This window comes from Copadichromis virginalis, linkage group LG3 (assembly GCF_057382275.1).
Source record: "Copadichromis virginalis isolate Kocher_CV1m ecotype Utaka linkage group LG3, C_Virginalis_male_GT1.1, whole genome shotgun sequence".
Classification (NCBI taxonomy): Eukaryota; Metazoa; Chordata; class Actinopteri; order Cichliformes; family Cichlidae; genus Copadichromis; species Copadichromis virginalis.
Genome location: NC_140620.1, coordinates 28,062,255 through 28,077,213, shown reverse-complemented (window position 1 = coordinate 28,077,213; position 14,959 = coordinate 28,062,255). Strand labels below are relative to the sequence as shown.

At 43.4% G+C, this 14,959-nt stretch overlaps 1 protein-coding gene across 2 annotated transcripts in view; it reads right to left on the bottom strand.

Moving 5' to 3' along the window:
• Positions 1-14,475, bottom strand: part of LOC146713892 (FHF complex subunit HOOK-interacting protein 1A-like) — a 30,607-nt gene extending 16,132 nt beyond the window's left edge. The window contains exons 1-6 of one of the 2 annotated variants that reach the window (XM_085450315.1): positions 14,318-14,475; positions 10,334-10,391; positions 5,986-6,233; positions 4,062-4,263; positions 3,757-3,978; positions 29-191 (exon numbers count right to left, since the gene is read on the bottom strand). In XM_085450315.1, coding sequence (XP_085306441.1) covers positions 29-191; positions 3,757-3,978; positions 4,062-4,263; positions 5,986-6,090 — 692 coding nt within the window. In that variant the 5' untranslated portion in view covers positions 6,091-6,233; positions 10,334-10,391; positions 14,318-14,475. The remainder of the gene's footprint in view (positions 1-28; positions 192-3,756; positions 3,979-4,061; positions 4,264-5,985; positions 6,234-10,333; positions 10,392-14,317) is intronic. The other variant, XM_085450321.1, reaches the window with a different exon arrangement.
• Between the last annotated feature and the right edge of the window lie 484 nt (positions 14,476-14,959).

The window sequence follows — 14,959 nt, the reverse complement described above, 5'->3', positions numbered from 1 at the left end:
GTGTATGCACCTGTGTGTGTGTACCTACCTGTGTGTATACGGGATGAGCAGGGAGAAGAGAAGGAAGTTGGCAGCTCCCTGGTCCTCGCTGGTGTGGAAGAACAGTTCGAGCACTGAGGGATCCTTGACCAGAGCCACGCAGAGCTGGTTCAGCAGGAGAACTAGCTCTGCCTCCACCACGCCGCCGGTGTCTGCAGGGGGCCGCAGGTGATTAAAGGGTCAGGTAACCAATTAAACGTCTTACTGGTTAGTGGTTACACCTCCAGCTTGAGAAATGACCTCATAATTAACCACTTAAATCCATTTTGATGTAAAGATGAGGGGGAAATAATCACCTTATTTGAAATACCATTCTTTGTTTGCTGTGGTTACACTGTGTGTACTGATGCTTTTTCACAGTGTCTGCAAAAGGCTTCAAGTGACACTTCAGGTACTTAATGTAAAAATCTAAACCTAAAAACATCCCTTAATAAATGAAGCTATCACTTAAACAATTGCCCCTACTTTCTGTCAGAAACATCCGTTATATATATATATATATATATATATATATATATATATATATAGGGCGTTGTTGGAATGCTACTACGCAAGTAACGCTGGCGGAAGGGGCTACATGAATAGGATGATTACGTGAAGTACCCTCAGAAGGTCTGCTAGATGATGTTAATGCAGCACTACGGGCAATACCTACAACCACGATTACCGACACTAACAAGCTGATCTACAATACGGCAGCAGTGATCAGTGAGATGCTTGGCTACAAGTTGAACAGTGACAAGGGGCAGTACCCTCCATGGAGAAGGAGGCTAGAGGGCAAGATCAAAGTAGCACGGAGGGAGGTTAGCCAACTAACGGAGTTGCAGAAAGGTGCGACAAATAAGGTGCCTAAGAAATACAGCAAGCTGTCCATACCTGAGGCCTTGGAAACTGCCAAGCAAAGACTCACAGCCTTGGCCAGCCGCTTGAGGAGGTACACCAGAGAGATAGAAGGCAGGAGAATAAACCAGCTGTTCTCCACAGAACCAGCAAAGGTGTACTCTCAGTGGCAAGGGAACAATAAGAGAACAGCACCACCAAGGCTGGAGACCGAGCAATACTGGAAGAGCATATGGGAGAAGGATGCAACCCATAACGGCAATGCTCAGTGGCTAGAGGATCTGAGGGCAGACCACAGCGACCTCCCTGAACAGGGTCCAGTAACCATCACAGTGGCAGATATCCAAGAAAGGGTCTCCAGTATGAAGAGTTGGACAGCACCAGGGCCCGACATGGTTCACGCCTACTGGCTGAAGAAGCTGACTGCACTCCACGAGCGTCTGGCAGCACAAATGAACCAGCTGCTAGTTAACGAGAGACACCCGGAATGGCTAACTGAAGGCCGGACGGTCCTGATCCCCAAGGACCCCAAGAAGGGACCGGTCCCCTCCAACTACCGACCAATAACCTGCCTCAGTACTACATGGAAGCTCCTGTCAGGCATCATATCGGCTAAGATGAACAGGCACATGGGTCAATACATGAGCGGGACACAGAAAGGAATTGGCAAGACTACCAGAGGCGCAAAACACCAGCTACTGGTAGACAGAACAATCAGCCGAGACTGCAAGACCAGACTGACCAACCTGTGCACTGCCTGGATTGATTACAAGAAGGCCTATGACTCAATGCCCCACAGCTGGATAATGGAATGCCTAGAATTGTACAAGATCAATGGGACCCTAAGAGCCTTCATCAGGAACTCAATGGGGATGTGGCGTACAACACTAGAGGCCAACTCCAAGCCCATAGCACAAGTTACCATCAAGTGCGGGATCTACCAAGGAGATGCTCTGTCCCCACTGCTGTTCTGCATAGGCCTGAATCCCCTCAGTGAGATCATTAACAAGACTGGCTACGGATACCGACTACGGAACGGAGCAGTTGTCAGCCACCTCCTGTACATGGATGACATCAAGCTGTATGCCAAGAGTGAACGAGACATCGATTCACTGATCCACACTACCAGGCTATACAGCAATGACATTGGAATGTCGTTCGGACTGGAGAAGTGTAGTCGGATGGTATCAAAGAGAGGGAAGGTAGTCAGAACTGAGGGGATTGAACTACCAGAAGGCAACATTGCAGACATAGAGGACAGTTACAAGTACCTGGGGATCCCGCAGGCGAATGGGAACCATGAAGAGGCCGCTAGAAAAGCTGCAACCACCAAGTACCTGCAGAGGGTCAGGCAAGTCCCGAGGAGTCAGCTGAATGGTAAGAACAAGATCCAAGCCATCAACACGTACGCCCTGCCCGTGATCAGGTACCCTGCTGGGGTAATAGGCTGGCCAAAGGAGGAGATAGAAGCCACTGACATCAAGACAAGAAAGCTCCTTACCATGCATGGAGGGTTTCACCCCAAGTCCAGCACCCTGAGGCTGTACGCTAAGCGGAAGGAAGGGGGCCGGGGACTGGTGAGTGTCAGCACCACAGTCCAAGATGAGACAAGGAACATCCAAGAATACATTGGGAAGATGGCCCCAACTGACCGAGTGCTCAGTGAATACCTCAGGCAGCAGAAACCCAAGAAAGAGGAGGGAGACGAGGAACCATCATGGAAGGACAGGCCCCTGCACGGTATGTACCACCGGCAGATAGAGGAGGTGGCTGATATCCAGAAATCCTACCAGTGGCTGGACAAAGCTGGACTGAAAGACAGCACAGAGGCACTAATCATGGCAGCACAAGAACAAGCTCTGAGCACAAGATCCATAGAGGCTGGGGTCTATCACACCAGGCAAGACCCCAGGTGCAGGCTGTGTAAAGATGCCCCAGAGACAATCCAGCACATAACAGCAGGGTGCAAGATGCTAGCAGGCAAGGCATACATGGAACGCCATAACCAAGTGGCCGGCATAGTGTACAGGAACATCTGTGCCGAGTATAACCTGTCAAAATGGGAGATGCCCCCAAGGGTGGTGGAGAATGACCGAGCTAAGATCCTGTGGGACTTCCAGATACAGACGGACAAAATGGTGGTGGCTAACCAACCGGACATAGTGGTGGTAGACAAACAGAAGAAGGCGGCCGTAGTGATCGATGTAGCGGTTCCGAATGACAGCAATATCAGGAAGAAGGAACACGAGAAGCTGGAGAAATACCAAGGGCTCAGAGAAGAGCTCGAGAGGATGTGGAGGGTGAAGGTAACGGTGGTCCCCGTGGTAATCGGAGCACTAGGTGCGGTGACTCCCAAGCTAGGCGAGTGGCTCCAGCAGATCCCGGGAACAACATCGGAAATCTCTGTCCAGAAGAGCGCAGTCCTGGGAACAGCTAAGATACTGCGCAGGACCCTCAAGCTCCCAGGCCTCTGGTAGAGGACCCGAGCTTGAAGGATAAACCGCCCGCAGGGGCGTGCTGGGTGTTTTTTTTATATATATATATATATATATATATATATATATATATATATATATATATATATATATATATATATATATAAAAAAAGGAACATTTTACAACTTCAACCTAAAGCGCTCCATCTATGCAAGATAGCATGGGTGCTGTGTATATATATATATATATATATATATATATATATATATATATATATATTGTATTGTATGGAAGAGATAACAGCTGAACTTGAACTTGGGCTTGGCTGCACTGTAATGTAATACCACATTGTACCACTAGATGGTGTAGTAATCAGCAAAACCTTCATTTGGCCTGGGAAGTCAAATCTTAAACATTTCAACACTTTCACCTCCAACTCACCAGATGCAGCTCCGGCGCAGGAGGCGAGCAGCATCATTAGCGGCCGCAGAACCGGTTTATGGTGAAGCAGAGGCTGTTTGGCCTGAGACAAAAGCATCTGGTACATCCTGAGTTGCTCTAGCTTCATGTCCTCAGTGAACTGCCTCCTCAGACTCCACAGAAACAGCCTCTCCATCACACCCTCAAGGACCACAAACTCCAGGATCGGACCCATCGCTCCCCCTGGTACCGGTGCACAAACACTCCTGAGTCCCAGTATACTACTGCATTTGTTGCACAGTGAGGGATGATTTCTTTAATCCTACCTTGGCCCGCCTCTTCCTCCATCAGTAGAAAGAGCATGTGCTCCACGTAGTTCTGGACGGCGCTGGCCTCGTCGGCTGGGATGGGGCCTAGACGTAGCGCTCCGGAGCTGCTGCTGCCGCCGCTGCTACCATAGCCTGTGAGGAAACTCAGCGCGTTGGTGCCGCTGCGACTCGGCTCGTGTTTCTCCAGGATCTTCACCACCTGAAAAACAACAGAAACACAAGGATGTAAAAGACAATGCGTTTACAGCCATCTTTATACGACAAGCAAAACAAACACCTGAAATGAGAGTGATTAGAGGAAATTACTCAGTAGATACTCACACCTGTTTTATCAAAGCGTATTCAGATTTTTTTAAAGTACATTTTTAAAGAATGTATTTAAAACTCTGCATGGAAAAGTTAAAAACTAAACTAACTAAACCAAAGCTTTATCCTGGTACAAACACAAACATAACAGCTGGAGACAGATTTATTAAATGAAATATGGCATAAATGATGTCACTTAATAATCTCTCAAGCATCCAGGTTAGAAACGTCACTGGGGCAAAATGCTGTTTAAATTAATGCATGAAGAAAACAGAAACGCATTATTTATATCATGTTTTTATTTTGGCTTCCTTTAGTTTCTAATGGTACCAAACTGGATCATTACTGCCATCACCTCTTTACCTCAATGCATTAGAAATAATATTTATATGCAGCTGTCTTGGACCCTTCTCAGCTGAACGTTAAAGGACTACAGTTGTAATTCCTCTAATGACCACTAGGCACCACAAAAACTTATGGAGTGGCAATGTCAATGTTCTATTTGAGGAGTAATTTTGTAATTCTGAGCAATTTTGACCTGTGTATATTTGTTTGATTTCCCTAGAGTTCGTGGACAAATTTGAGCTTACCTCGATCAGCCTTTGGAAAAAGGGTGTTTTGTTTATTTACTCTAGTCTGAATCAGTTAATGAGTTTATTTCCTGTACTTTTGCTTTTTGTAACACAGAGAAATTCCAAGCAAACCAAAATGTGTTGCTACAAACCACACAAGACCGTTCAGTCCATATATTGGCAGAATGTGTCTGTGCTGGGAGCAAAGAAAAGAAATACAGGCAGAGGGTGCTGCATTGCAGACTAATGGATAACATGGATAAGTTACTCCCAAAATCATCGTATTTAATTTCTTCGTAATTTCTGAAACTGAAACTCAGCTGAAATCTGCTGAGTACGATGTGCAGACTGAGGTGGGATCACATTGTCATCATAAATAAACCGCTTGGGAGTTTGTTTGGAGACAGACCGAGACAACCTCCGCCAACGGATGTGAGTGTGATCATCTGTCCTCACCCAAGTGCGATGACTGTGTTGAAATGTCCACATATGAAACGCGCCAAGGAGGAAAATTAACTGGAGCTCACATAAAATGGACTAAACTTTTTTTTTTAATTTGTCTAATAAAGAAAATAATTTTATTGCTGTAAAACATTTAAGATGCCACAACAGAGAGATAGCCGTGGGAGGGATGAAAAAGAGATGAATGAAACAAGAACGCAATTCACTCTCTGGACTTGTGTTAACCTTTGACATTGGCTGCTTCAGACAAGGACCGCATGCACACACTTGCAAACACACACAAAATACTTGTACACACACAGACGATGCAGAGTGTGTGGGGGTTTTCTTGGCAGCTGTGGAGAGTGATTTGTACTAAATGGATCCTGTGTTTAAGGGCCAGAGTCTGGCCAGTAATGCTGACACACATTCATAGACACACGCAGACAGTCACACAGTCATTGTAAGTGAAACTAGGCCAGGCCAGACAGAAGAGACAAAGAGCAGCTAAAAAAACATGTCAGTAGTGACTTTATCTGTGAAGCAAAGCACTGATTAACCAGTGAAGATGAAGATGATGCAGGAGTAAATAAAAAGATCACCTGTGCCCAGTGGTTCTTAAACACGATCATGCAGGTCTCTGGGTCCACACCTCTCAAAGTGAGGGACTTCTTCCGATGTCCCCCGATTACCACCGAGGCCATCATTTTGACTGACTGTCAGGGAGCTAAAGCATGATCCGGCTCAATGCGTGGAGGCTGTCTGATGGAAGGACTGAGGGTCATTACCTGGCTCCCTCTGCCCAGAATCAGTCTCTGGCACCGGGCTTGGTGGGCAGCTAGCCGCTAGCCTGCAGAATATGGAGAAGGACAGAGTGGAAAGTTTGTTAATTTCGTCTTTCGTCTCATGATAAAAATTTGTCTTTATATTACAGTTGTTGCTGGTGTTGTTAGCCCTCCTAATGACATATACAATTCCTAGTGTGGCTGCTCTTTTCAGATTACTTTGGGAGTCCCATCTTGACCACTTGCGCCTATGCGTTTGCTGGCTCTCCATCAGTGTTTACACACAGTATGTATTTACCATGAATATTCTCTTTGGAGAACAGTGCAGTTACTGTTAGCCAGATACCAAGTTTGGGTTGTTGTACCAAGCCTGACCAACATGTCAGTGGAATCAATATTATCTACCTGCTGATATCATTTTTAATGGTGGATAGATCTAAATAAATAAGTAGAGAAGATGGGAGAAACACCCTTCAACTATGTTGTGAGTTGAACAATTGCATAGTTTGTCCACCAGAGGGCACTATGCAACCTCCCCATAGGTAACACGTGTTTTGAACTCCACAAACACAATAGCCAGCTGATGCTAGAAGAGTCGAGTAATCCACGATTTGTTGTGCCAGTAAAACAAGATCATTTTAAACTGCACTCTCGTATCATCTTAGTAATTACTTATAAATAATTATGTGTACTGTTTATTCTTCATGTGTCTGAAAGAAAAAAAAATCTGTCGGTATATCAGATTTTTTAAAATCACCAAATATTGGTACCAGTATCGGTCTTAAAAAATCTTACATCTGAAGAGCCAAAACTGTTTCCATGTCATGTATTTATAGTGAAACTCTACTTTGACAGTGTGACTATGAGGGACACGTTTAACACTTACACCCCCGGAGAGCAGTCATTTCGGGGTAGTACCTTAGACCCCCGCGGAGTCATCATTTTGCGTTTCTACCTTTAAAAGCCGGAGAGCAGTCAAATGCTGGAAGTGGAAGCTAAATTGGCTAGTCATTCATATGTATATTGGGTCGTTACCTAGGAATTCTGGAGGGAGGGGATTGGGGGAGAAATCAACACACATGAGTCTAGGTCCTTTGTTGCTGACATTTATTGATAAAAACAGTAGTTTCATTTCATGTTATTTCCTTTTTCATTTCAAGCAAGGAAGTGGATGTAGTTAGTAAGTAAGATATTTCAGACATTATTCTGACACAGAGGAGGAGATACTGGAATTATAATTAGTATCTATGCATGCATTTGTGATTTTGTTTGACCTTCCCATTGCTCACAATTTGAATTTGTTCACACTGCAGATGAGTGTCTCAGTCCCCAAACAAGCTCTCTTTTTCGGTGGAGAAGCAGTCTCCTCATCCGCAGTGAGTGTGGAGAAATCAACACACATGAGTCTAGGTCCTTTGTTGCTGACATTTATTGATAAAAACAGTAGTTTCATTTCATGTTATTTCCTTTTTCATTTCAAGCAAGGAAGTGGATGTAGTTAGTAAGTAAGATATTTCAGACATTATTCTGACACAGAGGAGGAGATACTGGAATTATAATTAGTATCTATGCATGCATTTGTGATTTTGTTTGACCTTCCCATTGCTTACAGTACAAAAAACCAACCATTTGTACACATATGTACTAATAATAATAAAAAGTGAGTGCAACACTGCAACCCATCACCCCGTCGTTCAGTGGTCGTTGATCAGTGGTCCATTGTGGCACCATTCAGAGCACTGGTACAATAGTACCAGCAAGATATGGGAAGACATTGCAAATGTACTTGGATTTTAGGTTGCAAGCCACCCAAAACTTGATCCCAAACTTGTCAGGTTTACTTGCAATATACTGCAGGAAACCCGTCACCCCGTCGTTCTGTGGTCCATTGTGGCACCACTGATCAACGACCACTGAACGACGGGGTGACGGGTTGCATTGTTATGTGGTCACACCCCCGTCGTTGATCAGTGGTCCATTGTGGCACCATTCAGAGCACTGGTACAATAGTACCAGCAAGATATGGGAAGACATTGCAAATGTACTTGGATTTTAGGTTGCAAGCCACCCAAAACTTGATCCCAAACTTGTCAGGTTTACTTGCAATATACTGCAGGAAACCCGTCACCCCGTCGTTCTGTGGTCCATTGTGGCACCACTGATCAACGACCACTGAACGACGGGGTGACGGGTTGCATTGTTATGTGGTCACACCCCCGTCGTTGATCAGTGGTCCATTGTGGCACCATTCAGAGCACTGGTACAATAGTACCAGCAAGATATGGGAAGACATTGCAAATGTACTTGGATTTTAGGTTGCAAGCCACCCAAAACTTGATCCCAAACTTGTCAGGTTTACTTGCAATATACTGCAGGAAACCCGTCACCCCGTCGTTCTGTGGTCCATTGTGGCACCACTGATCAACGACCACTGAACGACGGGGTGACGGGTTGCATTGTTATGTGGTCACACCCCCGTCGTTGATCAGTGGTCCATTGTGGCACCATTCAGAGCACTGGTACAATAGTACCAGCAAGATATGGGAAGACATTGCAAATGTACTTGGATTTTAGGTTGCAAGCCACCCAAAACTTGATCCCAAACTTGTCAGGTTTACTTGCAATATACTGCAGGAAACCCGTCACCCCGTCGTTCTGTGGTCCATTGTGGCACCACTGATCAACGACCACTGAACGACGGGGGTGTGACCCCGCTGATCAGTGTGACCTGACCCCACTGATCAATTGTGATCAAGGGTATATATATGATACAATCTCACTGCACTTAGCCTAACCCTTCATTGCCCTGAAGAATCCTGTGGTGTACGGACCTCCTCTCCAAGGAAAGAAAATGCAGAAGCATCAGGTAGAAGCCTTCTTGACTTGACTGCTCTCCGGCTTTTAAAGGTAGAACGGTAGAAGCTGGGAATTCCAGTGTTAAGGTGCACACCCACTTTAGGATCAAGCTCCTGAGCTGATACACCAGCTTCAGGATTGGACTATGCAGCTTCTTTAACAAGGTTTCTGTTTGGTTCTCCAAGTTCTGGCTAGAGAACCAGCTCACATGTGTGATGATCCTCAAACATCACTGAATGTTCCTCCATAATGTTCAGATGCCTCAGGATGCTAAACTAGAAGACGGCATTGGCAGCGTGATGCTCCGTCACAGGGCTTGGACACTGCAGACTGACTAAAGGCTCCTGTTTGGGCCCTGAGGCGCAGCAAATTTGTGACGAAATTGTGATTTGTCTGTGATGACACAGTAGAAGCTCCAGTGCAAGCAGTCATAAAAGGACTGCAATGTAAGAACAGCAGCTGCACTGGAAGGAGTTGCAGGTTTCCACTCTAACTGTTGCTGGAATTGTGATTCCTGCATTCCCGGCATGTGCACATGTAGCTGTATAAAGTGTGGATTTCTCTATATGTTTTTTTAAACACACAGGCTGTACATGTGCAGGGTGCTGGAATAAACAAATACAGTGACCTATTGTCCAAAGAATACAAATATTTTTAGCTTAGTTTTCTTCCCTCCAGGCAGCTGCCGAATTCTGTTCATTTCTCTACATTATGACAATCAACTCCCAGAGATTTGAGGCTGCAGGAAGGTAATCCACGTTTATTTTTAGCTGTGCTGGCTGCATAGCTCAAGTAAAGCCATTTCTGTTAATGTAACAGAAAATTGTGATGTCAAACTTTGAAGTTAACACAGAAACAGCACTGCTAGAAACCTATTTTCAACCTTTTACCCATCTGACTGATGATCTAATACCATTTGTTTAACATCCACTCGTGTGCTTTGTGATTCTTTATTGTCTAAGTCTTCATGTCTTATGTAAAGCACTGATTCTCTCCAACAAGAGGTCGCTGAGCAGAGAGGATTTTATTTTTCATGAGGAAATCCTCTTATTTTAATTGTGTATATATCTGACTTTCACAATCACAGAGCTATTTCCTTACTCTGTGTCAGTGTTTGTGTGTGCGTGTGTGTGTGTGTGTGTGTGTGTGTGTGCGTGTGTGTGTAAACTAGCAGCAACAGCAGGAAGTAAGGCTCTTCAGTGGAAACAAGCAAACAGGAAAAATGACAACGAGGCCCACCCTGGGCGTTCCGGGACATTCCGTGAATTCCCATGGAGGTCTCGAGGAAATCACCCGGCAGTATTCCTACCTTTGCACTGCTGCTGCTGCTGTGATGCCATGGATGAGCGAGCCTGCTGTCTGCACTCCTAATGGAGAGAGAAAGAAACACACACAGTGACACAGAGCAGCACTAAATGTAACTCTTTACACTATCAGGGCCTGATTTATGTCCTGACAACATGAGGAAAACAAGTAAACACACACAGTTTATATCCCTAACCATCTGGGACTCTAATCTGTGTGTGTGTGTGTGTGTGTGTGTGTGTGTGTGTGTGTGTGTGTGTGTGTGTGTGTGTGTGTGTGTGTGCGTTTCTTAATTTTTGTGTACCACTTTAAGTCTTTTGTGCCTTTGGAGTATCAACATTTTTCTTTTTGTGGAGACATTGATGCATTTAATAAGCATTTTGTGACACATTATTTTTTTCTTTGTGCCTTCAATGTGTGACACTGAAATAATCATTGTTTTTGTGCCACCCTAACATAAGTTATAGTCTTAGTTTGAGCCTGCCTATAAAAACCTACATTGCTCCATCAATAGCAGAAGGTAAAAACAATCAATAGCAGAAGGAGCCCATTTTCTTCCACTGCTTGTTTCAGTAATTTCTCCAGAGCTAAAATTAAATCAATAAAACTATATCAATTTATTTTACTTAGAATATTTTATGCAAAAATGCCAGCTACCAGCTGCTCAAATGGTCATATTTATACGTTTCTGCATTCTGTATTCATAAAACCTGTAGACTGTATAGAAATGATGGCTGTACCCACTGGTTTTGGACTTCACATTTTAAAGGACTTCGGTCTCTCCCACGTTGCTGTTGTCGAGCCAGAAGAGTCCATATGTCAAGAAATGTGTGTTGCTAAGTTACCAGCTAAACCAAGCAAGCTGTACACGGATAATTTTTAACATAATTACAATAAAATGCTCCAGTTGGCTCCATAATGTGTAATAAGCAAACCATCACTAGATAAGTTCAATGAGGGGGCATAAATCAAGAGTAAAGTGCACAAAGGTCCAGTTCACTGAGTTGAATTAGAGTAGATAGATGGAGGTACTGACCTATGACAGCTAACTTCTATTCAGTCACCTGTCAATCAAAGCAGCCACACCCCTAACTTTAACAGTATCCAGATGGATGAGATAAATGGAGAAAGAAAAACAGCCAGAGTGAATATGAAGGGGTAAATTAGCTTGAAGCTATAAATTTGAGCGTTTTATCGTGGGAGTCTCTGGGATTTGCTCACATTTGGAGCTTTGAGTGGTCATTAGAAGAAATGCAGTTTTTGATACTTAATTTTTAAGCCCTGGAGTTTCCAGCTTGCTTTCAGACCCAATTTTATGAGTCAGGTTTAGTTTGGGGTATGCAAGGCCGAGTGCATGGCTTCATCATCTGTCCTCACAAAGACGGAAGAACAAATGTGTGTGTGTGTGACTGAGAGCACGACAGAAAAAAAGAGGTAATCTCAGATGAGACGGCGCTGTTTAATCCCAGCCCGGCTCTTTCTGTGTGTGTCAGACGGTCACATGCCATCACACAAACCAGGGATTAAACACACGCACAAGCAGACTGACCTGAAGTCTTTTCTGACCTGGTTTTTAAAATCATTTCAGGCATTTAGCTGATTGAGATTTAATTTAATCGTGCAAATAACACACCTCGCTGTGTTGTTTAACGGGCTGAGTTCAGTTGTTGCATTGAGGTGTTTGCAGTCCTCTTACAAACAGGTAAAAGACTGAGTCATTTTGAAGAGCTCACTGAATTCAAGTGTGGTGCTGTGACAGGAGCCCACTGTTAGAAAAGTCTGTGAAATTTCACAACAGTTTGTGAAGCTGCTTCCTTCTTAGATAGCCCACAATCAGCTGTAAGTGACATTACTGCAAAGTGGAAGCATTCAGAAATCAAAGCAACATACTCATAAAGTGGCAGACCATGCAAAGTTACAGACCGGATTCACAGAGTATATAAAAGTTGTCAAAGCTCTGCTGACTCAGTAACTGCAGATCTCCAAACCTCTGGCATCAACATCAAAACAAACAAAAACCGCATGTTAGGAGCTTCATAGCTGAGCAGCTGTAGGTGTAAAGGTCCAGTATTTTTCTCTACATAGTGTAAATGACAAGTTTTTTCTTCTGTATTTCCAATGAATTCATGTTTTATTTATAAAGCTTGCAATTGCCAAACTTCATTAGAAGGTGGGCTCTTATGCCATGCCTTATTTCTTATCTGCTGTTATAGGAGTGAATGTTCATATTCCATGGCCAGGTTGGCCTCTAGCTAAAAGCTAGTTAATCACTCAAACTCAGCAAGGATCACTGACCAGCAGTTGTGAGCACTGCAGACACACCTGTTTACCTGCATTGTAAAGGAGCGGGGCCTCACGTGTGTTTGGTGAGGTTACATTATTTAAAGTAGGCCTGAGAGAAGTCACAGGATGGGGAGCCTTTTGGAGCACAATGAGCTGTCCTCTGTTTGTTTAGGATTTACAACGAGCTTCAAGGATACCCTGGCTGCTTTTTCACAGTGCAGGAACACACTGTGTGCCTCCTATCCTAGCTATCCCTGTGGGGGCAGGGATAGCTCAGTAGGTAGAGTGGTGGCCCCATGATCGGAAGGTCGGGGGTTCGATTCCCCTGAACAGCTACCCTGAGGTACCCCTGAGCAAGGTACCGTCCCTACACACTGCTCCCCGGGCGCCCAGTGGCTGCCCACTGCCTCACTGAGTGAATGGGTTAAATGCAGAGAGGGATTTTCCCCACGGGGACCAATAAAGTACACCTTCTTCTTATCTGGAGGGTAGATGCAAGACCAGATATATGAAATTATGTGTGAGATTAGAGCTTCAGAACTCAGGATACCTTCTGCAACACAAGTGGATATTTTTCCCTTCAGTAGCAATCACAGCTTTACTTCTGTTTCTATTTCTACTCTACTACATCTTTGACACGAAATGTTTTACTGTGTAGTCCACACCATTTATTTTAAAGCTTTGCTTACTTATTGTTTTGCAGATTAAAAATATAATACATGTATAAACATACACCCATATAAACTGAAACTACAGATCAAAGTGACGTCAAAGGAGGCTAGTGGCCTTTCCTTCCTCCCCTTAGACATGGAACATTTTAAAACTGCCAGGAAGACCACAGATGCCATGACTCAGATGTTTCTCTTGCATTGTCCCTGTTAAGATGAAACCTAATAACAGAATCCATTAGTTGGGTGTTGATAAATTAGCTTCCTTTTTGAGTTTTTGATGCTACTCTGCCTCTGGTTTCTTCACACAATACTAGAAATCAATCATTTATAAATCTATTTATATATTCTGCTCTGTTGTTGCAAACAAAACTGTGCAGCATGTATATAAGTTAGTAAAATCACCCCCAGCAGCAACATTAACGTTAAACACCAATTAATAAATCAATAATTAAATATATAATTATTATACAAATAGCACATGTATGATTCTGCTTAATAACTGCATTTACTTTTGATAGTTTAAGAATCTTTAGTGCTAACAGTTATTCAATAAAAATGGTTTCAGGCTGTCTTTCAGTGTCAGGACTCATTTCATCCTTCTGTATGAGGCCACAGCTCCTGGATATCAGTGTTTTCTACACCAGTTCTTACTTAGACATAAAAAAACAGTTAAAAATAAAAATAAATAAATACATCCAGGGCACACAGAGCATTAAAAATGCATTTTATATTTAAGAGACGATTTCCTTCCCAATAAATGCTTGTTTCCTTAAAATAAAATCATTTTTTAAATTCTTTAAATTCATTAAAATAGTTTTTAAGCAAAAATCCATTCTATGAATGCAGGTTTATTAAGTTTTATTAAGCCAGGTTTGACCAACTTTGCGCTCCTTTAACTATTATATTTTGTCTATCCAGAGTCTTGTAACAGTAAACCCTCCTCTTGGTTTACATTACACTGCAGCATGAAAACACTGAGAATCCCAACATTTTCTGCACTTTTCGTCGGTTAACCTGAACCAGGCGTTTCTTACCTCGGCTGCCTCTCTAACTGTTGCTTGTTATTCCCAAAGTGAGAAGAAAAGCGGTTAAAACGCGTTTAACTGTCCAGAAACGTGTGTAAATCCTTAGGTTTGCAGTTTTAAAGCGGCCCGGCTGTGCCGCTTCTGAGCGCTGCTGAGTTTCTGAGGCTTTAAGCGGCTCAGCTGTCAATCACTTAGCTGCTGGGCGCTAGGTAGCACTTAACCACGCCCATAAACGTTGTAAGACCACGCCCCCGGCAGAGAACCAGAGCGCGAGAGAGACGGTTTTATACAGTACATATAACATGTTTGAAGGGTTATTTTCATACATGTGTGTCTGTGCAGCTTTTCTCTTTCTGTTTATCATTCTGTGAACTACAAGGCAATTACTTTAAGGTTATTTAATATATGACATTAATCACCATTTTCACTGTTATTTCTTTAAGAAATCCTGATTAATCAGGTCATTTTCTTCTTCGTAAAAATGCAGAACTTACTATTTAGAGGCAAAAAAAACAAAAAACATTAGAAATGTATTACACAGTGATGGGTTCACAGGGTGTCTGCTACAACAACCTAAAATGCTAAATGACATGAATAATACATAAAGAATAAAGTAAGCAAGTGTTAACAACCCTGAAAGGCTTCAGTTTA